This window comes from Odontesthes bonariensis, chromosome 15, assembly GCF_027942865.1.
Source record: "Odontesthes bonariensis isolate fOdoBon6 chromosome 15, fOdoBon6.hap1, whole genome shotgun sequence".
NCBI lineage: Eukaryota > Metazoa > Chordata > Actinopteri > Atheriniformes > Atherinopsidae > Odontesthes > Odontesthes bonariensis.
Genome location: NC_134520.1, coordinates 26,629,636 through 26,655,612, shown reverse-complemented (window position 1 = coordinate 26,655,612; position 25,977 = coordinate 26,629,636). Strand labels below are relative to the sequence as shown.

The following is a 25,977-nucleotide window of genomic DNA, read 5'->3' as shown; positions in this document are numbered from 1 at the left end:
GTGTACGAATTGTGCTCTACAAATAAAATTGCCTTACCTTCTCCCAGAGGGCAACCATGTGCCTTTTGGGAGTGCTCTAGCCATTCTAATGGTCTGAGAGGTGTAGTGCTTAAATGGTGTTTTTTTTTTCCTCTAAGATTTTCCCCATCTCCAGGAATTCAGATCTCATTCATAGCATCTGCTAGTTTGTTTGATATCTGTGGGACAGAGGCTCGGAAGATGGTTTCAGGAAGTCTGTTGGTGGTTTCAAACATCAGAATGAGAAAAAACATGAACTAAACGTTCTGCATGACAATTCCTTCAAGATTTATTGGAACCTGCATGTGAATTACTCTCCTTACTTAAGCATACCATTCTTATATTTTTTTTTTCATAATTATCATCTTAACCTTAACCACTGTATATCTCAAGGGCTTTTGCAGAAGTAAATGTGCACCAAATGTCCCAGCAGTATTGGCCTTTTAATAACAACTATAAAAACAGTCTGAAAAACCATTGTGGTTTTTAGCAAAAGCAAGCACACACAGTAGTAGGCCAGTAAAGGTACAACAAAATCTGTAATTACATATAAGTGAACATAACAACAAATCCAGGTTGGACAGAGGAATTCAATCAAAGTAGCTGAGGTCCACTTCTCTCACTGTTGGGGAAGCCACTCTAATCACGCACCTGTGTTAATGCATCCACACTCTGAAGCACAGCATAAAGTTGGAGGAAAAAAAACAGTGGTCCTTGTATCAGCAACTAGTTTTACAGCATGACAGAAAATTTACAAATCAGCCTGAAAGACACGTGGACTCAACTGTCAGAAGTATCTTTGAAATGGTTTTCAATAAAAGGGCTGGACTATGCTTGCTTAAAATTCAACACAAGTATGTGCTCACAGCAAAGAAAAAAAAAAAAACAAAACTAAATATCATCAAAAACTATCATTTTATTAAGAAACTGGTTGAAGCAGGGTGTCATAAACCAGACACCGTGAACAAAAAAAATGATGCTGGAAAAAACGTGATCCCGGTTTGATGCCAGTAGTTTGTGGAAGAAGAAAAAACATGATCAGAACATTCAACGGATATTTCTGACTTCAACGGATAGACCTCGAACCGTGCAGAGAGGGAAATTAAATTAAACCTTCAAGTTTTAAGTGAACAGCTGGTCCACTGTATCCCTTATGCTAGCTTTTCAAACATGTTGTAAAACATGCACATAACTGTAAGTACACTACAGCTGTAAAGTCCAGCATAAAATGAACTGTTAAAAATGTCATTCATGTTAAAATGGCCCTTTAGGAGGTAAGGCCACTCCATTTGGGATGAAGGTTGATCTGACCAGCACACCTGGTACATGATGATGTAACGGCTTCCACAGTCAAAGTTAGCACTCTGTTCTGTTGTTGTTGTTGTTGTTGTTGTTGTTGTTGTTGTTAGGCCGTACAGATTAAATCCTCTCAGGACAGCAAATGTAGCAAGCAGAAGCAACGTGAAGTGTCCAGGAAATAAGTCCTGATCGAGCACCACATACAGACGGGTCCAACATTTTTGAGGGTCAGTAGGAGGCCACTTCAGTAGTTCTCTGCAAGTTTGCAAATAAGATTCTGCTCGGCTACAGACTGATATTGAACTCCCAAAGTTACAGAAAATCTCAAGTAATCGCCACTCTGCTGTCAGTCAAAGAGGAACATGGCACTTAGGGCTCCCTGGAATACAGATGGCCAAGTTGTGTTAGCTTATATAACAGACTGTCAATGAGAAATGCTAAATGACAGACTTGGACAGAACATCTTATGTAACCAGGGAAGCAGACAGTAAGTGAAGGCAACCGTTACTCAGTTGTTCAGTCGTTGAGGCGAAAGTCGCACAGCTCCTTGTAGATTCTCTTTCTAATGCGAGGCATGTCATCCTGACTGAAGAGCAGGGGCTGCTTCACTGAGAGACGACGGCAGTACTGACAAAGAAAGACAGACAGAGATGTAAAAAGATCCACAACCCCCACATTAAAGGGCAGGCATTGATAAAAGCTTTGTAGAAACCAGAGGCAGGAAACAGATTTATTTGGCTGTGAAATAAGACAAATAAAGCTAAGAGAGTGGAGAAAAAAAAAAAAAAAAAAAAGGGAACAGGACACAGGAAATACTCTCACCTCAAGGACAAAAACTCCGCAGTCGCTGTCATTTTTCTGCTGAGGAATACCCTGAGAAGTCAACAAGTCACAATCAAACAGGGAGGCAGACGATGCTAAAAGTTCAAGTAGCAATAAAGCAGACCTTAGCTTTTCAGAATTTAGCTGCTCTCCTTCATGAATCTTCATTAATAAATTTAATTTATAAACGAAAGTTAATATCATACTTTAAACAAACGATTTGGCTTTGTAATGTATAATCGCCTCACCCAAGTAGTATCTATTTTGCTTGCCAATTTAGGTACGCACAGATTCAAACTGTTTCATGAAATATCGCATACGTTGAATCTACAAGCCAGCCATCTATTGGACCAGCTGTGGTAAAGTGTTCTGTTTTACTCATTACTATATGTTTTATTGATTTTAAGGGCTGTTTTTGTTCTATTTTTATCTGCTTTAATTCATTACAGACCATTTCAAAAATTAAAGATGCTGGGTCAGTCTTAGACAAACATTGCTTATAACAGGCACATGCCATCAAAAGCAAGACGATATTATAATTTTCATGAGATAGTTAAAGGTCTTTATCTCAATATTCGATACGTTTTCTATATTCTACAATGAGTAAAACCTTGGCTTATGAGTTCTGCAAATAACTGCCTGTAAAGGTTTTAAAGGCTCAAACTGAAGACAGTATGATGAGGTTACCTTGATAATCGTTATCTTCCAGCCTTTCTGGAAAGCCAACTGCTTCTTCTCTCTCGCTTCAGACAAAAGATACTTCATAATGTTCTGATAGGAGAGAACAAAGACAAGCGCGCGCACGGTCAGAGTTATGCTCAGAAGAGAGTGTAACACTGCAATTCTTTCACATTCCAAAGAAAGACGGTAAAGTTCATGACTTCAACAGCGGCTTAAATTTCAGTTCAGGAGACAGAAACATGGTGTCAACTTTACAAGAAGTGCCATAGAGGAGCATAAATCAAAACTTTTTTGTCTAGTTAAACAGACGGTGAAAATATGAGCTAAATTTACCCAGGAAACTGCATGCCTTGATGTTAGTCTCCATAGTCTTCAGCTGGACCCCAACTTCCCCAAATGCAAAACATGTGGTTTAATAAGTTTATGACAAGCTAAACTCATTGGTTCATATACTGGCTGACTGTATAGTTCAATCCAACTTTTCACAAAACCTTACTCCTTTGTAAATATGATCTAATTTGCAAAGCAGTCAAAACTGCACGGTATTCATGCAGTTACGTAGACAATCTAAATCTTTCAGGCACTCAAACTCACAACTTTGCTGCTAGCAGCTGCAGTCGAGAAAAAGGAAGAACATCAACTTTCAATACGATTGTATGCGTCAAAGCTTAAATCATCTGATCACCACCAGGTCTTAAAATTGAGTAAACACAACCTCAGATTACAACAAACACAAAGACAAAGTCCAAATGCATGCCATAGGAATAAAGTTGCAGTGAGGTGCTGCCAAGCGAATACACCTAATTAATTGATCATCATTAAGTGTGACCGCCACTACAAAAGCTAAAGGTTTGGCAGTTTTCAGAGGACGTCATGAATCTTATGTCTGGTGATCTCGCCTCATTCGAGGAACAACCTAAATACATTAGCATGCGTGGCGGTACTCACATCTGTGGTGTGTCTGAAGACGATGCCTTGGCTGTCATAGTAGCTGATGGTTTTGGTTGCCATGGTGACCGTGACAAGAGACCAGTGTATTTCTAAATGGATGGGAATCAACACCAGCCACTTGGAGAACAAGTCGACCTGAAAGAAACCCACAAATTACCATAAACATGATGAGGTACGAAGTAAACAAAGCATTGCATTAGTCCACATAGTCATTAAACACAAAGAACAATATAAAAGCTTGGTTTTCAAGTATAAATCCATCTAATATATGAAAGAACACTCAAATACCTTCTACTGTAGAATGAAAGTTTGAGCATAAAAAAAAAAAAAAACTTTCTGACATCCTCTACTCTGGCAGTCAGCTGGGTGGAGATGGTGGTTTTAAGATTTAATGAACGTATGCAGTTCGCACGGAACTTAGTCGATCACACCATATAGACATGCTCGCGTTAAGCTAAATCTGATTTCCTGCAGTAACTAAAATAAAGCTCTCAGTCAAAGTGGCAAACAAACGTGGTATCCAGCCGCAGTCAGTGATAGTTTTTAAACTTCCTCCTCACTTTTTTAGTCCATCTTTTCACACCGTCGTAACCTTTGGCAACGAGCTGCTTGTGGAAAAAGCTGTTGAAGAAATGAACCTGAGAGAGAGAGAGAAGTTCAAACTCATTACACCCAAAAGGTCTTTAAAACGTGAACATTTTCTCATACACTCGGATCTGATCCTTACTCAGCTTTGTATTTTTTAATGATAAAATTTGAAGCACAAGCCCACCAACACACCCAGACTTACTTTGTGCTGCGTTGCCTCCATAATGAGTTCTCCGTACATGTTGATAATCTGAGCTCAGAAGGACAGAGCAAGAAGTGAATACGTCATTCAAAGACTGCAAAGGCAAAGCAACTTTTGAATCTATAAATAACAGATTAAAGTGCATTCATTGGCTGGACAAAGCGTTCTGCATATCTGTTAACCCCTCTGTCCTCTCTTTACCTGGTCATTGAGCCAGTTCTGTTCCTCCAGTGTGCCGAGGTCATCCAGGCTCAGCGTGTGTTTATTATACATGACCATGAAGCCAGCTATCGGAGCAGAAGCCAGCCCAGCCCTGTACCGAGTCATCTCCCCTTTAATGTCCAGTCCACTTCAACAGATATGAAACAGACACATGGTGAGGAAGAATGCAGCCACATTTCCAAATAGGACTTCATCTGTTTAATATATTCTTAATGACAGTCAAGAGAACATGACAAACTCAGATAAGAGGACAGATGCCAAAAGGTTGATTGTTTAAGGAATTCAGAAAAAAACGGTAAGTGAACACAAACCAGAAATAAAGTGTTACAATGGGATTTTAATGAAGGCATTTCTGCTTCCAAACTGATCCCTCACAATACAGTAGCATCATTACAATAATATAAAAAAAGTTAGGATCAAAGAAGAAAGAGTGTTTCTTCTCATTAATGGATAGATTTACTCCACTTGTAGAAAAACGGTATATTAAACTGTATAGTGGGGCTCAAATTTAACAGTTCTCATTTTGTCAAATCTGTAGGAGTCCTCTGGTAAGATTTACTGTGACTGAAAGTACACACAGACAAGGTTGATGTGATATATAAACATAGGTGTTATTCTGAGCCAGTCTGCGTATCAAACGGCCTTCAGAAGTCAGAAATCACTCAGAGGAGTAGTTACAGCTTTCACCTGCTTATACGCGCGTGTGTATAAAGAGAATTGTATCAAAATGTAAAAATTAATGGTTTCAACTCAAAGAAAATGTAGTTTGTCAACTTTTAAATTATTCTACATTAGTACCCACAGAGGTGAAAACAGATGTTTGATGTGTTTGTGTATGTATGGATATATGTGTGTGTGTGTGTGTGTGTGTGTGTGTGTGTGTGTGTGTGTGTGTGTGTGCGCTGACCTGTTTCTGAGGTCAGAGTTGCCTTTCTTCTTCAGGTGTTCCAGGACATCAGATTCACTGAGAGGAATGAAGCTGCCATATTTCACATAGAAGCTCTCCAGAAACTCTAAAACATAAGTCATTATAAACTTGATCATATGAATCATTAGGTTATGGTTCATCTGTTTTACCAGCAATCACAGCATTTAAAATTGATTAAATGTAGGCATGTGTACTAAACTATATTGTTTTGTATTTTTAAATCTAGTAACATGCAAACAGTTGATCTTGCACATCCTGAACCCCCCATTACGGACACAATTAAACAAAACTATATTCTATGAAAACAAAACTATATCATCCTGTATAATTTGTGCAGATTTGATCAAATTCTTGGTAAACAAAATTTGCTCTTTAATTATAATTGTGTTATGAGAGATAAAATATCTTATGGAATTGAGGATGAGTATTAGTACTACTAATATATCACATTAATACTGTGTAGACTGATATGATGCTACAAAGAAAAGAATAAACAAACCCCTTTTAAGTTAGTTAACATCAACGGTGCTCTGTTCATGAAGGCCTACCACAAAATGGCTTTATAAATCAGTTGCAAGTGGTTGAAACAACCCATAAAACTAGCTTTGTTTTGAGGAAAATGACAAGAGCCAGGAGAACTTAATAATGCATAAACTGGAGTTAAGATCAAGTCTGCGTGTATCTATGTTTCATGAATGGGTTCATTAATGTTTTACATCAAGTGACAGAAAAAGGGCTGATGTCCTGAGGAGGTACAGCTTTAAGTTTCCATGTCAAAACATCAATCATTTAGCATGCTTCATTGGACCAGATGGCCTGAAAGACCTTGGCAGTATGTGTTCTTATCACATCTTACCGTGAACAGCATCAGTAAGCTGCTCCAGGCTCTCTTTTCTCCGTGTATCTGGATCCTTATTTTTTTCTTCTGCTTGATTTTTAACCAACATTTCTTCCATCTCATCTTTTGCCCAGGTGCCAGGCTGACAGTACAGTCTGTGGTCGCTTAAAGCCCAGCAGTTCTGCATGCTGCTCACTGTAATAGGGCTGTGGCTGGGAGGGGGAGCCATGGATGGGTGAGAAGTTTCCACCTCCATAGGTGTGGATGTGTGGTCACGGTCTGTTGCTGTAGAAACAGTTCCATTGGACAGAGTTAATGCTAAAGGAACTTGGTCTATTCCATCAAGGATTTGGTCCATCTGCAAGTCAGAGTCAAGGTCCAGAGGGGTTCCTAATTTTGAAGCATGACCTGGTTGCAATGAGACAGACAGTAGCCCATGTGTAGGCTCACTCACAATCATGCTTTCCCCTTCTATCTCTCCTTCCGTGTCAGATAAGTTTACCGTGTCTCCATTTCCAAATGGACAATCAACTGAGCGAGAAGCATTTTGCTCTCTGTGGTGCATCTGTGAATCTTGGTTTTCCTCCGATTTCTGCACCAACACTGCCTGGGCTAAGGCACCCGCTCTTGAACTGATGACAACACTGCCTTTACCTCTGTCTTTTGTTTGAGCATTAACTTCCATTGTTGATGGTGTTATGGCTTTTGTTTGTCCTCTCCCTCGACCTCTGACCATGAGCGCTCCCCTGAATGTTGTTCCCAACAATCTTGTGTTCAGATCCCCTCGATCCCCACCTCCTCTAGCTGCTTCACCTGCATCTACTGAGCATGCTTCTGACATATCTTCCTTTTTCTGCACAGCCCCTTTCTCTGAAGCTACACAGTTCCTTATTGGTCCATCTTGTGAGGTGACTGGGACCGGCGTGGCGTCAGGGGTTTCTGACTGACTATCCTTCTCCTGCATGTCACTTTCATCCTTCACTTCGTGTACTTTCTCCTTGGTCAAATCAAAGTTTTTGATAAGTGTCAACTGTCCCACTTTTCTTTTAGGCATCTCCACGAGGTCCCTGCCATCCCCCCTACTTCTCCCCCTTCCTCTCCCCCTCCCTCGACCCAAGGTTCTGACATTGTGTCCCTCACTGTTGGGGCCACAGCAGTCGCAGGCCTTAGGAGTCCTTCTTCGGCCTGACGTACGGCCATTGACTGGGCCTTGAGCAGGGATTGGTGTCTGTTCAGAGGTCAAGACCGGTGCCAGACTTAAGTTAGTGTTTAATGCGTTTGCTGAAGTAACAACATGGGGTTTTGCATCAGCAGGTGTCAAAGCAGAAGGCTGGGTCAAACCTGAGCTAGATGTAAGGTCTGCAGTGATGAACTTTGTAGGGATCTGCTTCAGATCCTGATTTGTGGTACCTCCAGAGGTAGGCACTAAAGGAGGTGCTGTTGCAGGAACAGTTAACTGAGGTGACACTGATGTTGTCGTTTTCATCGGAGAAGCAGAGCCGCTGTGAACCATGACTTCCCCCTTTGGCTCTTCAACCCCATCCCCAACACCACTTCTCCACACTGTAGTCCTCTTGTCCCTTTTGGTTGGCTGTTTTACAAATACTGTGGTTTGTTCTTCCTTAATGTTATAGTGCTCAAGCTTTTCTCCAAATGTTCCTCTGAAAGACTATTTTGTTGTGGAGAAAAGCAGTTGTTCTCAAGCCTTTCCCACCACAGAAGTCACGGATGACAGCAGACAAGGACATGTCAGGGTGCGAGTGTTCTTCAGTGTTTCAAAAGCACCATGGTCTCCTAATTAAAGCAAGTTGGAAAATGATGAGAAAGAGAGAAGAAGAGAAAGGAAAAAAGAAAAAAACAAATTTAGAGAAACGTTGTCCATCACGACTGTCTACTTGCCCAGAATTAGCAATGACATTGCGTCTATCACCTCCTGGTATGTAATAAACATATCAGTCTTTGAGTTAGCTAGCTCATTCTACTCTGCCCCTCAATGTTTTGAATTGCTAAACAATTCATTTTGACTTTACTTCTTTTTTTTTTTAAGTTCAAATTGGCATCATATCAGTGCAAGTTTTATCTAAAAGTGAATCTCTACATGTGAATCATAATTGTAGACATAAACTTTGTTTTCAGTGACTTTCTTGCACTTATTACAACCATTTCAGAATGTTTCTTATTACATACATGCTTGAATAAAAGTTCAGTTTTGCATTATTCAGCAAACAACTGTATGAAACTAACGGAAATGTCTTATTTCCACCAATAATTCAATGTCATTTTAGATTATTAGCTCTCCTCTCTGCTGTTGTTGTTGACTGTGTTTATTTTGAGATGGCTAACTTTATATATTTGACCAAGTACATTTTAATGAGCATTTCCTAACATTAAGGCTACAGCTTTAGCTGCAAAGCTAAACATAATAGCACAACTGTACACACCTTTTTTTTTTATCCTTAAGCCATATAAAGAAGGCAAACAACATAACAAATTAAGCTTTTTTTTTTTTTACTGAAACTAACAGATTGATAAAATGACAGGTAAAAGCTATCTAATCACTAACTGTAATGTTTGTATGACAAAATACTGTCAAGCAAAATTTGAAGATCGCCACTACAGTTTACTGTAAGTGGACAACTGTCTGTACTCAGCAAATATCAAACGGCATGCGCAAAACCCAAAAAACACAAACATGTAGCTTATTTCAAATGCTAAAAATGAGTGTTACTGTTCTGTTGCTGTTTACTTGTTGGACTTTCATCTATTTATCTTTTTTGCTTGTGACCAATCGCTAACAGAAATACTAGAGCTATTATTTTCAACTAACTGGTGTTATACAGTTGAGATGGGAGTCAATTGTTGCTCTAACGTGCAACTAGCAATTTGGGGGCAATATAAATCACGGACACACAAAGACAAGTGCTCGACTTAGCCTTCATTGCTAACTTTAAAATATGTGTTCCTTAAGGAAAAATGATCGTGAGAAACGTCAGCAAGATGGCAGATATTTTACCATTACCGAGGTGCCAAATTTTCATTTCTGGGCTTTTATTCAGTTTTTAGCATCTTTGCAATGACAGCTCAACTTACAGATTCAAAAAGTAATTAAGTTAATTAAAACTACCTCGTTAACTGGGATTTTCTGATATTTGACATTTAACAAATGGAGCGTGTTTACGCATAATTAAAAAATATCACGTACCATCAGATGATATAACTAAGTATAACATGACATTTTACAAAGTTAGTATAAGTTAGTAATTTCCCTGAAGCTAGCTGCCTTAGCTAGCTGCAGCCAAAACACAAAGCAGCGATTTCCTCCATTTGCAGAAGGAAGTTGAAGGCGCCTAAAGACAGAGGAGTTGCAAGTCCATATTCAAATAAATCTCGACTTGAATAAGCCAAGCATATATTTACAACCCAATAGAAACACGGTTATACCTTACCTTATCTATCAAATAACAAACTGAGTTTCGCCTGGCCACGATTTGAAGAAACAACAATCCAAGCTGTCGTCGCTCCTTGATTACGTCATGGCTCCAGGCTCAGCTCGGCAGCATCCGGAACCTCCCGAAGTAACCCTATACTCTTTCTTTCTTTTTTCCTTCCTTCCTTCCTCCTTTCCTTATTAACTCTTTATCTAAGCTAAAAATTGCTTTTTCATGTAAAAAATAACGAAGAATGTTAAAAGCCTAAAGCAGATATAAATTAAATGTACTCACTGGAGAATAACAAACCTTTGCTTTCATAATTTAAATAAATATATATATATATAAAAAAAAACAGTTTTTCAGTATTGGACATCAGCTTATAGAAATTGTAGCCCATTCCTCCGAATAAAACTACTTGCTTCTGGTATTTCCACAACATTTCCAGGGGATTAAAGATTTTGACTTTGCTGTTTCAAAACAAACACCTTAATTTTTTCTTGAACCGTATACTGGTTGAAGAACTCTTGCTTTGGGTCACTGTCTTGCTGTATGATACACATTCTATTAGGATTTGATTCAGATGTCCCAGCATTTTTCTTTAGAATTCACTAATATCATTTAGAATTCATGTTTCCATAAATGAGGGAAAAATCTCCTGGTCCAGTGTAGTCTTCAATCTACACTCTGCATGTGGGCAATGTGCGTAGCAATTTTCCTTTAGGGGAGAAGTGACTTTCCTCTGGCAGCCTTGCCATGCCCACCATTGATAGCAAGAGTTTTCCTGATTGTTAAAATACTACTATTAGCCAATGTGAGAGAGGCCCCACTCACTCCTTATTACCATCCCATCTCCTTAAAATTAGCTGGTAATCCCAGAGGCTCACATTATTTTTCCAAACACAAGCAATGAGTAATAATAGACCATTTCCCCAATGACTAAATAGTCATACCCATGTTTATGTCTCATTAGTTTTACTGGACTATTCACCTTCCCCTATGATTTAGTCATCAAACATGACCGTGACCAAGTCATTTGGTACTAAATATAAGAAATCTTTGTTACCATAGCAAATAAAAATTAAAAAAATGGAACTGGCTAATGTTATTACATAATTCTTGTTTGTTACAGTTTCTAATTGCCACGAAAATGACACAGTGCACAAAGTGTCTTGACAACCTTTAATTACAAAAAACTAAGACATGAAAAAAAAAACAATAAATAAAATGGATGGTCAAAAAGTAGAGGAATCATCTACAAAATTATGAACCATAAAAAGGTTACAGATAGAATATCAACACGGTAGGTACAGGTTGGACGACACCAGTAGCTTCCAACCTTTTCAAAGCAATGATATGATTTTTATGAGCACAAAGAGCAGTATGCAACAAGTTCAGACAGATAAGAGTAAAAAAACATGAACAAAATATCAAAATATTTGAGCTTACATCAAGACTTTTCCACGGTAACGCAGAAGATTAGTTATTGTAGTAAATACACTGTGTTGCTATACATTATCGTTTGTACATAAGACCAGTGCTATATTATTCTCTACGTGTATGACAGACAAAAATAATAAGTCTCTTTACCATTGTCTTTGGCTAGTTTGATAGTTTGAAAGTTTTTAAAGTAAATGAATCCCATCTAAACGCCATAGAGATGCAGCCGTTTAAGAAGTCAAACTTTTCACTTACACGCCTTACAATACTGCATTGCCAGTACAGTCTATGGGCATGAATGACGATGCAAGAAATCATTTGAAAAATGCTTTAATTTATGTGAAAAAATAAGCATATGTTTTTCATTGCTAACTGTAGATACTTAGTGCTGTTTAAACTGGCACCATATACAGGGATAACAGTTAATATCATTTTTAACCAAAAAGAGAAAAAAAACTAAGGCCATTTCCATGGGCCGCCTGATAAATGACTAAGATTCATTTTGTTTCTTCTGATTTGAGCAAGCTCAAAATTTGCATGATATTTGAAATGCAATCAAACAGAAAAAAAAATCTCACAGCTGTAAAAAAAAAATTCCATATGAGAGAAATTCACTTTACACAAAGTAATTCTCTTTAAGTTACATTTTTGGGCATGTTTTCTGCACTTGACCTGCAATAAAATCTTGCTGCAGAGTGGAAAACAGTAGAGATTTGGATGTTGGTGGAGATGACTGAGGTGCAGCTTGAAGTTTTCTGTTTGTAGCCTTGAAGAGATAATTGGTAGAGATCGTCAAGTGAACAGAAAATTGACACATTTTCAAACACGAATGAAGAAAATACATTTATATCGTCATAAAAGAATTCAAATCTAACCATCAATTTTTCAAGAGTTTATGACAGAGTGCTTCTACCTATCAAAGTGTGGCGTTGATAGCTGGAGTATGTATGGTCTTTGAGACTGCAGCACCACTCTTGCCACCTGCTGTTAGCACCTGGATCTGAAGCTGATACACGCTGTCAGCATGAAGACCACCAACTGTCACTGACCGCTGAGACTGTGGGAGGGGGGTTAAAAGCATTAATAGCAAGAGAAAATGCTAAAAGGTGAGTATATATATATAACCATATATAGCCACTGCTATACAGAAGACACGCTATTTATATATATCCCACTGAATCCTAATAACACTGACATTTCCCTCATTTTATTCGATCTGACTGAGATCAAAACCTGGAAGTTGAAGTCATTACAATTACCCATGCTTGCCAGAGCATTATCAATATTTTCAAATTTTCTTCAAGCCTAGAAAGCTTCACCAAAATTCTACATAAAGAAGCGTGCAGTCTTGGTGTCATATTAGATTCAGAATTGTCTCAATTGACACTCAAGTAACTATATTGCTGAAGTCCTGTTCAGCACAAGTGAGGCAGCTTTCCAAGACTATGCCTTTCTTCTACTGTGCAGATCCAGAGAAGGTCAAAAATGCTTTTATCTTGTCCTGACAAGACTACTCCACTGCATTTTAATCTTTGTTAAAGGATGCTGCAGCAAGGTTTTTAACAAGTACCAAAAGAAGTGAGCATATTTCACTAGTCCATGCTTCCCTTAACTTAGTCCCTATGGGTTTTAGAATACATTTTAAGATTTTATTGCATGTTTTTTAAAGCTTTAAATGCTCTAATTAGAGCTATTTTACTTTTTGATTGTTTTGTTTTCTCCTGATTTTATTACCTCCATTATCTGTAAAGCACTTTGTAATGTGATTTTGAAAAGTGCTCTATAAAGTTTAATAGATTACTATCCATTAATTGATAGTGTGTCATCGTGTTTTAAAATTTGTTTTAAACTAGATTTGTTTTTCTAGATGCTTCGAGCATTGACTGACTTATAATATATCTGTAAAAAGAAAGGTGAGGAAACTTAATATACAAACACTTTTCAACTCATCGTCCCCACCCGAAAGGCACACCAACATACACACCCAGACACAGTCCCTCTCAGATTTCTGAACCACTACACAATGCTCTCTCAGTGGAAACCTTTGTCTTTGTCTCACCGGTGCGATTGTCTGCGACTGAGAGATAAGCGAATCCTCCCGTCTCTCTGTTGCTGTGGTGAGCTCAGATTGCAACGTCCAGGTGAACTGGAAGCCCTCAACAGCTGCAGGATCCAGTGCATGCTGGGACATCCTCCAGCGAAACGTTGTGAGCAGGGTGCCGTTGACTTGTTGGAAGTCTGCGGTCAGCCGTTCTGGGCGCAGTACCACCTTTCCGCCTGCCGGGAGGCGCTCTAATACAGGCACAAGACAAAATATTTCTTTCACTTTTCACAAAACACTCACATGAGCTATTCCTCACTAGTTTAAAAACAATTGTTTTTAATGTAGTCAAAGTTGAATAAAAATTACACTTATTGGAAGTTTGTCTAGGTTAAGTTAAGGTTAGGAATTTTTGTAGTGTTACATTCAGAAGTCTATCTTTTTTAATATGATTTTAATCATTATCATATAAGGAGTTTGAGGATCACTGTGCATTCCCTGTAAACTGTGTTTAGTTAATCATACCCTCATTGTTGCAGGGCAAAGATTTGCCTCCTCTCACCCTGATGGAGGAGCAAGTTGGGGTTGTAACCCAGGCAACAGCCTCTGACCCTGGATCAGTCTTCATTGCCACTGTGACCCTGTACTTGCAGGCAAACTGCAAGCCTTTAATGGTGTGATGAGTGCCCTGCACAAATAAGAAATGAAGTCAAGTAACTGTTAAAAACTGTGCTTGAAAAGAAATTATAAGGTAAACAGTAACTATCTTCAAGCTGATCTAGTCTAATGTTTTTTTATGAGTATTTTACCCCATAATCTTTGTCTCTGCACCTATCCAGTATAATCAGTTCTAGCTCCAAATAAACACCAGAGTTTGACTCTTAGGCAGCTTTAAATGGAAAACAAAATAAAAAGCTCTAACTGTTTTAAGAAGCCTGAAATCATGTTCTGTGACCTCAGCAAATTTGCACACAGCATTTTGATATTAATCATCAACTTACTTTGTGATCATTTTGGATAGAGGTTACCATTAGCACAATGCTAGCTGGGCTCAAAAAGGTTCTCAGCGATGGCTCCAATTTGTTGACTTATTGCTTGACATCTATTGCTTAAGTGATTCTGCCCTTGCTTTCTTTTTCTTTTTTTAATAGTCAAACTTTGACATACACTGATTTACCAATTATTAGGAACACCTGTTCAAACTCCAGTACTACAGTGGTAGAGAGGGGGGCATTGCTTCATATAAAAACAAAATGCTTTTTATAAACTAAAATTTAATTTAAAAATGTAAATGAAAGAAATATATCAGTCAGGGATCTGACAGAGAAATGGAAAAAGTGATAGTCGACAGAAAACACACATAACATTTATGACAGCGCAGAAATATGGTCATAAAATCTGAACCCTGATCCACACATATACACTTATAATAGTAATAGACATAATAGTAATGCTTCCAAAGTAACATCTATACACTTTTTCATGCACACACAGGCTGGGCAGGTATACCTGTACCGTTGTTATTCTCTCAGTGTGGGTAACATTAGTACTGCAGGTATGTGGACGCCACCGCAGAATGTACGGACCTCTGTGTCTCTTTTTGGCTATAAAAGAAAGAAACAAAAGAAGGATCAGACACTAAATAGCCTGTGATTATGTGTGACGATGAATTGTGTGGTGTGAAGTCTGAGAAAAATAGGTCAAGTTGCTAAATGTATGGTTTTGCATCTTCAAATTTAAATATTTTCAAGTTTTATTGGCGTTTTTATTGGATTGTGAGCAATATGCCATTTTTGTTTTTCTTTTCTAAGTTACATTTGCGAAACACTGATAAAAACCTCTTCCATTGTCAGCAGTAGCGTGTTTATCTCAGTGCTCTGGGGCCAGAACGTTCTCAGGACCAGTCCAATAACTGTCACCATCACAAGCATGTAACTATAATAACAAGAAGCAATGGCTCAACACAGTTTCTTGCAGGCTGTATTGGACAACAATTTCTGGTAAGCAGTGAGATAATTAGGCTAGCCTATCATTTTTAGAAGGACCATGGCTGTCAGTCCCACACAGCAAGAGTGAGCCACCAACTGTTTTGCAGTCAGGTAAAAATCAGTTCGTCTTATATCGTTGTCCGTGAGCTATTTCTGTCATTTTCAGAACCTCAGTCTGAGATATGAGCTCTGCCCACTCTTCTAGCCCCAACCATAGCACCCCCAGAGAAAATCTGCACCCAGGTGTTGTGATCTCTTGAAAATTAGAGCCAGTGTCAATAAATATCTTTGATTACTGCAAACCTATTTAATGTGGGAATGAATGCCAATTCAACACCATTCCACTGCACTCAAAAACGTTTTTTTTTGAGTGCAGTTTGTTTTTTGACAAATGTACAAATGGAACTTTCTCTCTTTGCTTATTATGGTAAGGAAAATAATCTAAGCTGAGCATCGAAATGATCTTTGTGGTTCCACACCTTGCTCATTGCCACCAGCGTGTGTGAAAGGGTCAATTTTAGAGCCAAGTTACGTTATCACCATTTAAAGCAGTTTATATATTAAAAAAAATGTTAATAAAAGTTGACGTTTCATTCACTAGTTTAGTGTTTCAAAACCAACTCACCGTGGTAAGGCCACTTCCAGAATACCTTCACCTGCAGCTGGTTGTCATGGTAATGGGGGGCGGCAACCTCCAGCCGCAGGTTTTCAGAGGTGACAGGGTTCAGGGGCGATTCAGCATGAGGCAGAGAGGAAGTGACAGTGAGGTTAGAGGAGGAAGGTGAGGAGGATGAGTGAGGGAGGGATGATGAAGAGGAAGATGGGAGCTCATTGGAGAAGTCTTCACCTTTGGTGGAGGATTCGGATTGAGAGGTTCGAGGAGGAAAGATAAGAACAATACATTTTAGAGTTTTTAGAGTTTAGAGTTTTGACTGTCGATAGGAAGTATAACAAACCCAGAAGCATGATATAAAAATCATTGAAATTTCAAGGCTCATAAGTGTGTATGTCTGTGTGTTGAGCATAGACATGAAAGTATTTGTATAAAGATACAGGAAAATCGTTCATTAACTGGTCATTGTTTTGAGTGTGTGTTTTGAGTATAATAAAATCAGTTACACAACACATGGAATTCATAATTATATTGTTCCAGTAATATCATAAACTGCTAATGGGAGTGCAGCTGTTAGCAAGCCTTCCTGTTTTTTAATTAACCTAGAAACACCGACTGTTTTCATATGACCTAACTGCCCCCCATTAGCACTGAGCAAGAGGCTGATGCATGCACTGTGTCAAATATTAATACTCCTGAATTATAAATGGTAATACGTTCCATATAAAGTTGTTGGTACGTGGTTTGGTAATTAAGCTGCAGCTGGCAATAATTCTCTACTGGGCTGACCAATAGGTCACCAATAAATACCGCTGTTGCCTGGATCACCATTAACATTGCTGCTTTCCACTGTACTCCGGGATTCTGCGTGTATCTATTGTGCAGCTGCATGTAGACAAAATACGCTGACAGTCAGCAAATGTAGCAGCTCTGAACCAACAGGAAAATGGTTAATTCAATAATGCATGGCTCTGCTAACAAATAGGTGCCATACACTGCTGCATGAACGGTGGTTATTAATGCCATGACAAGTTAATGACATGTTTAAAATAAATTCTTGATAATTGCTATTTGGGTCAGAGCTCCTTGACTGTAAAGGAATTTCCAAAGTTAATATGGCTATTTGGTTGAGTCACATCAGCACAAACTTAATATCCACAGTTTATACTACCTAGTCAATATATCTAAGTTTATCATTTAATTCACAGGGCACATTTTACCTTAAGCTGTGCACACCATAATGTTATACACCAAAGGTACAGAATCTATTGAATCAGTATCTGTGTCTTGACGCTGGCTTTTGTTTCATTAAGGAGGATGTATCATGCTTTGTGGGTTTCCCTCTTTATAATATGTTTGCTGAATGGATTTTTGTGAATGTTAATTATTTGCAAAGTTACAAAGCCCAAAGGGAGCTATTCTCTCCTGCAGAACACAATGCTCCTGAACTTTCTGAAATGCCTTATTTGTAGTCCAGTTCATCCTTTACCTAAATACATCACCATGAAATACATTTGCTTAATGCCTGCTTTATGGTTAGTTTGGCACACTCCAAAGAAAGGATGAGAGGCTACCTGGCACTGCACAGTGTGTACGTTTTTGTGGTAGAGCCCAATGAGAATAAAAGAGTGAAATTGTAAAGAAATAATTGAAACAGAAGGCATGGATTTATGGTGGTTATGCTAATATTAAATGACAAACATCACACTAACAAATCTTTACTTAAAATAAACTGCACCTTTAACAGAAAGTGGCAGAGAGTGAAGCAATGCACCCCTCAGATGGTTAGTATATGACCCTCACCCAGTTTTGTTCGGAAGATGTTTTTTTTATTTACCTGTTTCAGTGATAGTTGTGAAAACGAGTTGGGCTCTGTGACTCTTCAGTCTCTTCTGGCCCCAGTAGGCCACCGTCTGGACAGACAGAACATAGGAGGTGGCAGGCAGCAGGCCCCTCAGCCACACCTCACTCTGCGCCTTAACACATCAAGAATAAGGAACACCGATTATAGAAGCAAAAAATTTATAGTGGTCAGTCTGTTTTAATAATTCATAAACTGCAATAAATGGATTAGGGTGTCATTGAGATTGTACCAAATGACAACAAAGTAACTGAAGTTTGCTGTGCTTAAAAACCATATCACAACCTGAATAACTGCTGTCTTTGTTACAACATTAAGATCACCACTGAAGAAATAACATTTACTGCCACAATCCGCATCATCATCATCATCATCATCATGTGTTGTATGCCCTGGTTTGGGAATGACAGCCAAACCTGTTCTGCATTATCCCTCTTTTTTGAATGACTGCTCTTTAACAGGCTCTTAGTCAATCAGCTCCGTCTGTCCATTCGGATCTGAACTAGTCACAACAAAGAGATGCTTGGATGATAAAGCTGTGTGTGTGTGTGGTTCAGTATGTGAGTACAGGTTAAAAGCAGTTTCTAGATAACCTACAGACAAAATGTTTTTTTTTTTTCCATTACCCTCAAGATAGACAAAACACATGGCCTGTACAGCTGTACATGTGTGCGTGTTGTCAAACTGAAAAAGCAACAAAAGCCTGGATTTCTATTTCGGTGAATGTCAGTGGACATCATATGTAAGAAACTGATGTATGTTCAAACACAGGGTTTTAGCAGAATACCTCCTCTGAATACTCCTTTTACTATCACATTCAATACTCAATTTCCCCAGTTCTGCATAAATTCCTGATTGACACAATATGTGTATAATACACACCTCAGTAGTATAATATGTTGTGCTAAAGGAGAACGATAGCTTGTCACAGCTTTCCATAATACGGAGGACTCCTTACAAAGTGGAATTAGGTTATTCTGGTTCCTTCATACCTGTTGTGATGCTGCTGTTTGTGTGTGTAGATGCAGCTGCAAGTAGAAAACACTAGTTACGGGGGGGGGGGGGGGGGGGGCGCTCATTTAAATTCCAGACCTCCCAGCCATGCAGAACAGAGGACTACCAGACTACAGATAAATGTCTCCACCAGGCACAGTCTGGAATCACCATTACTACTAAGGATAGCGAGAGTCTGTTTGAGTGTGTCTGCATCTAACCTAAAAATTGTTTTTTTTTGTTTGTTTTTTTACATAATACAAGACTCTGCAAAAACTTGACTTTCTAGTCATCTTTTAAAGTGGTATTGAGCAACAGTTCTCCAGGCTTTATGAAGGTTTTTGACTATTTATATAAAACCATTTTAAGTTGTATCTTTAGAAACTTTGTTATGAGAAACTTGACACAAAAACCAACGATCTAATTCAATTTCTATAGTTGCATCAACAAAAAAAATGCCAAAGGCAACATAGTTTGACGGGTAGAAAATGGTATTCTCACACCAACAAAGTGATTTTCAAAAAGCTTTTTGCTAAAAGCTTGGTATATCGTGGCATGGTGTGCAGTGTGTCCTTAAAAAATTTAAGGAAAATGGAAAAGAGGAAGACAAAAGAGCAAGTTTCAGCCCTAAAAAACTATTGACAGCAGATTAACAGAATGTACGAAAAAAATCATCAAGCAACATCACCTGGCACTGCATTTTTTTTCCAGGCAGTATATAAAGAAATAAAGGTGGCTCAAGACTTCTACACAGTACAATACTTCAACAAACAGGGACTAAAGCTGATGAAGCTTCTATCATTCATCATTGTACTTCTTTACTAATCTAAATAATTAAGGGTTCACTCACAGCGCAGGCAATCATCAAGTTGCGTCAAAGCTGTAATATACGAGTAGTTTATGATGATTATGGGTATTTTGGTGCTGGACTTAGCTGTGCTGCGAACTTATTACATCATCATCACACCTATAATTGGAATAACTAAATCCTCTCTTTTAAGTGTTAATGCTGCATTAAACATAATTCTAAAAATACTTCAAAACTTTCAGAAATTAGAGGTTAGACACTGAACTGAGCAACAGTGAGACAGCAATGAGCTTTATTGTGAGATGACTACACATTCCATCAGTTTTTTTGGTCTCATTCTTTTCACCACACACAAAAGTTTTGCTGGCAGCTACATTACTGCTTCATTTCAGTCAAACAACACTTCCCTTACACAGATCATCTGCTTTACAACCATGATAACTGATACACCCCGTCACTAATTTCTGACTGACATATTGTCAGTTCAATCCCAGACGCTTTGAGTTTAACATATTATCCAAATGCAGGAAAGCCACTTCCCTCTGTTGTCAGTCAGTCTACATAGTTAAGCTGTCATGCATTATTCCTCTGCAGTAATGTCAGACCTGCACGTTGTCATAGCACTCTAACAAAGTTATATCCCATGAAGATAATAGTGTATCTACCTCTGGACAATGTAATAGGAACATATGTTAAAAGTCAGGAGAGGACTTCCCTAATGGGAACGCATGGCAAACAACAATTTCAGGGCGAATACCGGTAAGGGTTTATCTAATTCATGTGCCTCTGTATGTTAAAAAAAACCACAGTTTAAAAAATCTGAAGTATCTGTAAATACAGCTGAATTTTGTGGTATGTACAGCATTACCATGTTTCATTTTTCCTACTTTGCAGTGCCTCATTTTTGCACATTATTGAAATCCACATTCTGTTTCAAGACGTAAGAGGAGCTGCTCTGTGTCTCCACCTAATTCTCATTTGTAGGATTTTTTAATGGCCACAGGGGGTTCAGCAGGACATTGTTTAAGTTGAAGAATTATCCCATGTCTAATTTTAAAAAACTAATATAAAGGAGTAGTAAATGTGAGAAACATCTGTTCCTGCAGTTGTGTGTGTGCGTGCACGTGTGTGTGTGTGTGTGTGTGTGTGTGTGCTTCCTGTTAACCTTTATGATGTTCTTCAACCCCTTACCCAGTATAGCTGGGATGCTGAGTAGAATATACATAAAAATGGGGGCACTTATATGCAAATCATTTAGAACTTATTTTTGACTGGAAATTACAAAAAGAGATTTTATATTCCATTCATCCATCTACCCCAGCTGCCACTGAGCAAGAGGTACACCCCGGATGGGTTGCCAGTCCATCATAGAATGACACAGAGATATACTTTTTACTTTTTTAGACAAATACATTCCTATTGTGAATTTGATGCCAGCAACTGTTACAACATGTTACAACAGGGGTATGTTAACAACTGGGATTTATCACATCTTGCACTGATAGGACTGTAACTTTTTAGGCAATCGAGATACATTTTTGTTTGATATAAGGTTTCAGCTGCTTCTTTGGTGGGTTTTTTCATAATGCATCAAATGTTTTCACTGGGTTAAAAGTTGGACTGTAGGCAGGCCTGTTCAGCACGTGAACGTGTTGTTGTAATACATCACTTATTGTAAAAAAAAGTTGGTAAGAAGTCAAATGTAAATTAAAAACAGAATGCAGCACTTTCCAAATCTAATAAACAAACATTTAATCCAAAATAGAAACAGAAATCTTATCAAATGTTAAAAGTGTAACAATTTACTATTTAATGAAAAATATTAGACATCTTGAATTTGACGACAGCAACACGTTTCAAAGATGTTGGGACAGACAAAAAAGAGGCAGAAAAAGTGAGTTGTATTCAAAGGAAACAGCTTGAAAAACAAGTTGCAAATAATAAATGAATCAGATTATTGGCATGAGGTCAGGAACACGATTGGACATTAAGAAAGTCCTTTAGAGAGGAAGAGACTCTTAGAAGTAAAGATAGCTCAGCAATCTGTGTAAAACTTGAAATTGTTGAGCAATTTTCAGAATAATGCTTCTCAACATAAAATTGTGAACATCATCATCTACAGTATCGTACATCATATTGTCTAAAGATTCAGAGAATCTGGAAGCACCTCTATGTGCAAGTGACACAGCTCTGCATTAAAAGCAGACATGATTCTGTCATGGAAATCGCTGCATGGGCTCAGGTTTCGTCTGTGTGCACAATTAACTGTGCTGTCCACGTATGCAGGTTAGAACCATATGTAAATATGATCCAGAAATGTCGCCACCTTCTCTGGGCCGAAGATCATTTTAAAGGTAGTAAAGCAAAAAAAGTGAACTGCTCTGTGGTCAGACTTATCGGAATTTGAAACACCTTTGGAAATCATGGACATTCTCAGGCCAAAAGTAGAGAGGGACTATCCAGCTTGTTATCAGAGCTCAGTTTCAAACCTTCATCTCTGACATTAGTGCCTTCACTTGCACATCTAGAAAGACGCCATCAGTGCTGAAAGGTATATAGATTCAGATGATGTAATTTTTCAAGGAAGGTGTTGCATATTTTCAGCAAGTCAATACTAAACTACATAATGCATCTTTACAATAGCTTGGCTTCATAGTAGAAGAGTCCAGGTTCTAGACTAACCTGCCTGCAGTCCAGACCATTTAGTTAATCAAGAAATACAAAATACAAAAGACTGTTGAGCAGCTACAATCCTTTATCAGAATTGAATGGGACGACATTCCTCTCTCAGAGGTCCAAAAGCTGGTCTTCTCAGATCCCAGATGTTTACAGACTGTTGTCAAAAGAAGAGGGAATGCTGGACAGTGGCACACACTGCCCTGTCCCAACTTTTTGAGACATGAAATTTACTGCCATGAAATTCAAGATGAGCCAATATTTTTCATGAATTTGTGAAAAGTCAGATTTTCAACATTTGGTATGTTTTCTATGTTCTATTGTGAATAAGATATTGTTTTATGAGATTTACTTATCAGTGAATTCTGTTTTTATTTTTAACTTTTTTTCTGACATTTGGCTTATACATGCAGTTTGGTTCAATCTTGTCCTGGAACATACCATGTGGACTAAAACAGCCAAATCCCATCAGGGATGCTGGCTTTTAAGAAGAATAATGACAACAAGTTAGATTTTATGAACAGTAAACAATTATTGCCTGAAATTTTGGCAAATGAAAAATGATAAATGTTGCCCATAAGAGCAAAGAAAGACTCTATAATCATTTTACTGCAGTCAATTACTACTGACATCTTTTTTAAACATTATGCAACTGTTCTACTGTTTTGTTGCCTGCGTGCCAACATGATAATATGTATTTTGTTGTCATAAAATTCAAAATGAGTAATAATGGGGTGTTTTTTAATTGACATTTTGTCTTTATTGCATTTTCAGTTAAATGTTGGATTAAAATGATTTGTTAATCATTGTTTTGAGTTTTTACTGAGATTTAATAGTCCCAACTCTTTTGAAGATGGGCTGTAGTTTAAAAATATACAGTTTGACATACATATTAAATCAATTGTTCTACTTTAACTGCCAATTGCGCACATTTTAAGTGTATACAGAACCTGTTTTTTCTTGAGAAGTGCACCGGCTTGTAAAATCTCCATGTTAATCACGCACAGAATACAATAAGGAATGTATGTGTGGGTATGTTTGTATGAGAGGTGCATGGGTTTATAGGCCTAGTAAAACTCCTCAGGTGCAGCTATAGATCTTGTGTATTTGGAATATGTGTGCTGTTGTACTTCAGAGTGTATAAGAAGCAGTGGGACTGAAGTGTTTATATGCTTCAGAGCTGTGTTTAGTTCCCTCTAAATTTAACACGCTGCAGTTTAAAAAAACACAAGTGACTAGACTAACTGAGAGATGATCATCGATTTAACGACACATGAGGTCTTCAGAAAAAGTTATCAAAAAGGATGGATATGGCTCAAACATACTTTTTTTTAATAGCATGGTGACTCATGAATTTACTAAATAATGACTATTTAAGCATAGTCATTATTTAGTCTGTGTTTTTTGTTTATATATTTTGTTCAGTGTCTCAATACCAGGTGTAAATCCCACGTTGATACACTTCACATGATTGTGTTCAGGTAAAGATGTGGTTCCATGTTGTTTAATCCTAAATTGAGGATATGGTTTGGAAAAGAGCTGGAGTTGACAGAGCTGCAAGTTTTCTGAAATAGAAGTTAAAATGTAAAAGTTTGGGGCGTTAGCCTTTATGAATACGACCACAGATGAACACAACATTTAATTATTTGATCCTTTCTAAAAAGGAGAGGTTTTGTCGGCTTGCTGGTCTGACACAGGTGTGTGTTAACACAATGCCAAAGAGTAAAGAAGTCAGCAATCATCTTAGAGAAGCAACTGTTTCTGCCCAACAATCTGGGAGGGGTTATCAGGCCATTTTGGAGTCTGTCATTCTATGGTAAAAAAAGATTATTCCCAAGTGGAACACAGTGAACACAGTTACCAATATTCCAGTGATTTAAACCTCAGCAAGTTCACGCCAAGGGCAGACCATGCTATGCTCAAAGAAATAGCAACAAAAAATAAAGAAAAATAATAAAAAATAAGAGTAACACCTCAGACTCTTACAGGTCACAGTCAGCATGTTTGATATTAAGGTTCATGACGGTACAATTAGAAAAAGAATGAACAAGAATGCCTTGTTTGTAAGCCTTTTCTCTATCAAAAGGAACATTTTAGCATGGCTTAGGTTTGCAAAGCTGCTTTTGAGCAAACCACAAGACTTTTGGAACAATGTCCTTTAGGCACCCAAGACCAAAGTGGAGATGTTTGGCCATAATGTACAGCAGCACGTTTGGAGAAAACCAAACCCAGCATATCAGCACAAACACCTAATACTAATTGTCAAGCACGGTAGTGGAGGTGGTGATTTGGGCTTGTTTTGCATCCACAGGACCATGGACATCTCTGTATACTAAAGTTATCTAGACTCAGATTTGGGCCATCTGAAATGGAGTCATGCAACAGGACAATGATCACAAGCAAGAGAAAAGAAAGTTGCAATGACCCAGTTTAAGTCCAGACCTCAACTTGATTGGAATGCTGTGTTTGGCATAAACAAATGATGCAAACCTCAGTAGACTAAAGCAACATTGTAAAGAAGAGTGTGCAAAAATTCCTCCACAACAATGTGTAATAATCAGCACCGCTACATGCAAAGTTGTCTCAAGCTACGATTATAGCTCAATTACAGCTTAATTAGACCACTGTTCTTGTTCCAGTTTCCATTCACGGACCTGACATTAAGTTTTTCACCAAAGTATGTCTAATGCCACGATACTTTGGTCTGTATGAGTGAACTTCAGCAGCCTATAACTTTTTGAGAGGAAGATCATCACTGAATTCACTGCACAGAAGTTGTCTTTAAGGTATTTTAACAGTTATTTTGTCAGATGATGCTTCAGTTACAGGATTAGACACATATATTAAGACACATAGTCTTAATAAGCTGATTTTCAGTCACTATTTATGACGAGTTTAGCAATCTGATGAGAGAAAAATATGTGAATCAGAGCAACATTATTGGGTATTCAGCTGTTTTGATTAATTCACCCTTTTGACACGAAGAAAACAATTACTACAAATTATTGCTACTAAAAGTGCTTCTACAAGCTATAGAATCTCAAGCTGTACATAGTTTTACAAGCAATGTTTCAGAATTTCAGTTCTAGTTTTGAGTAAATAAACAATGTCACAGTGCAATACTTTTGTTTATCTGAGGTCAAATTGACCTAATTTAAAGACCTGGTAAGGACCAGATAGTTTTTCATTTTGTCTTAATATGTAACACCTTAAAAGTAAAAGAGGTTGTACATTTTTTGTTACCATGACTGTAGATGTGGATCGCGATGACTTCATTTTTCAAAGGTGTACTGTGTGATATTAAAAAATGACCGAGTGTCTACCACACAAACAGACTAACTTCAAAACAAAACTTAGTGAAGCCTACCTTGGAGCCCCTCCCGAAAAAAAAAAAAATCATTATATCGAAGCGAAACAGAACCCTACAAACTCAAAATGTATCCCTCTTCTTGTTGGAGTCTTTTTATCTGAAAAATAGTGAGTTACTCACTGGAGAAAAATCTAGAAATTTTGCTCCCTCTGAAACAATGCTTCTTCATCCAAAATGTTTTAAAACATCAAACATATGTGTTTACCAAAA

General features: G+C 37.9%; 2 protein-coding genes across 4 annotated transcripts in view; both read right to left on the bottom strand.

The window, feature by feature from the left end:
- Nucleotides 1–442: 442 nt before the first annotated feature.
- On the bottom strand, nt 443–7,640 carry senp5 (SUMO specific peptidase 5). The gene is made up of 9 exons (XM_075485765.1): nt 6,568–7,640; nt 5,691–5,796; nt 4,763–4,910; nt 4,562–4,609; nt 4,332–4,409; nt 3,769–3,906; nt 2,827–2,910; nt 2,140–2,190; nt 443–1,944 (listed from the first exon to the last, which is right to left on the bottom strand). Exons 1-9 carry the CDS (start codon nt 7,601–7,603, stop codon nt 1,834–1,836), a joined length of 1,800 nt encoding a protein of 599 aa, XP_075341880.1. The 5' UTR covers nt 7,604–7,640; the 3' UTR covers nt 443–1,833.
- A 3,519-nt stretch (nt 7,641–11,159) lies between these two features.
- anos1b (anosmin 1b) overlaps nt 11,160–25,977 on the bottom strand; it is a 57,742-nt gene continuing 42,924 nt past the window's right edge. For 2 of the 3 annotated variants that reach the window (XM_075484431.1, XM_075484433.1), the window contains 7 exons: nt 17,897–18,035; nt 16,072–16,293; nt 14,968–15,062; nt 13,984–14,146; nt 13,477–13,709; nt 12,331–12,474; nt 11,160–12,183 (listed from right to left, as the gene is read on the bottom strand). In XM_075484431.1, the coding sequence (XP_075340546.1) occupies nt 12,334–12,474; nt 13,477–13,709; nt 13,984–14,146; nt 14,968–15,062; nt 16,072–16,293; nt 17,897–18,035 (993 nt within the window). In that variant the 3' untranslated portion in view covers nt 11,160–12,183; nt 12,331–12,333. The remainder of the gene's footprint in view (nt 12,184–12,330; nt 12,475–13,476; nt 13,710–13,983; nt 14,147–14,967; nt 15,063–16,071; nt 16,294–17,896; nt 18,036–25,977) is intronic. The other variant, XM_075484432.1, reaches the window with a different exon arrangement.

Excerpts from the sequence above, each read along its gene's own strand:
- senp5 (XM_075485765.1), bottom strand. The coding sequence starts at position 7,603 with ATGCCTAAAAGAAAAGTGGGACAGTTGACACTTATCAAAAACTTTGAT. Across the intron at positions 4,610-4,762 it reads AGAACTGGCTCAATGACCAG|ATTATCAACATGTACGGAGA; the intron begins GTAAAGAGAGGA and ends TTCTGAGCTCAG. Across the intron at positions 2,911-3,768 it reads TCTTCAGACACACCACAGAT|AACATTATGAAGTATCTTTT; the intron begins GTGAGTACCGCC and ends CTCTCCTATCAG.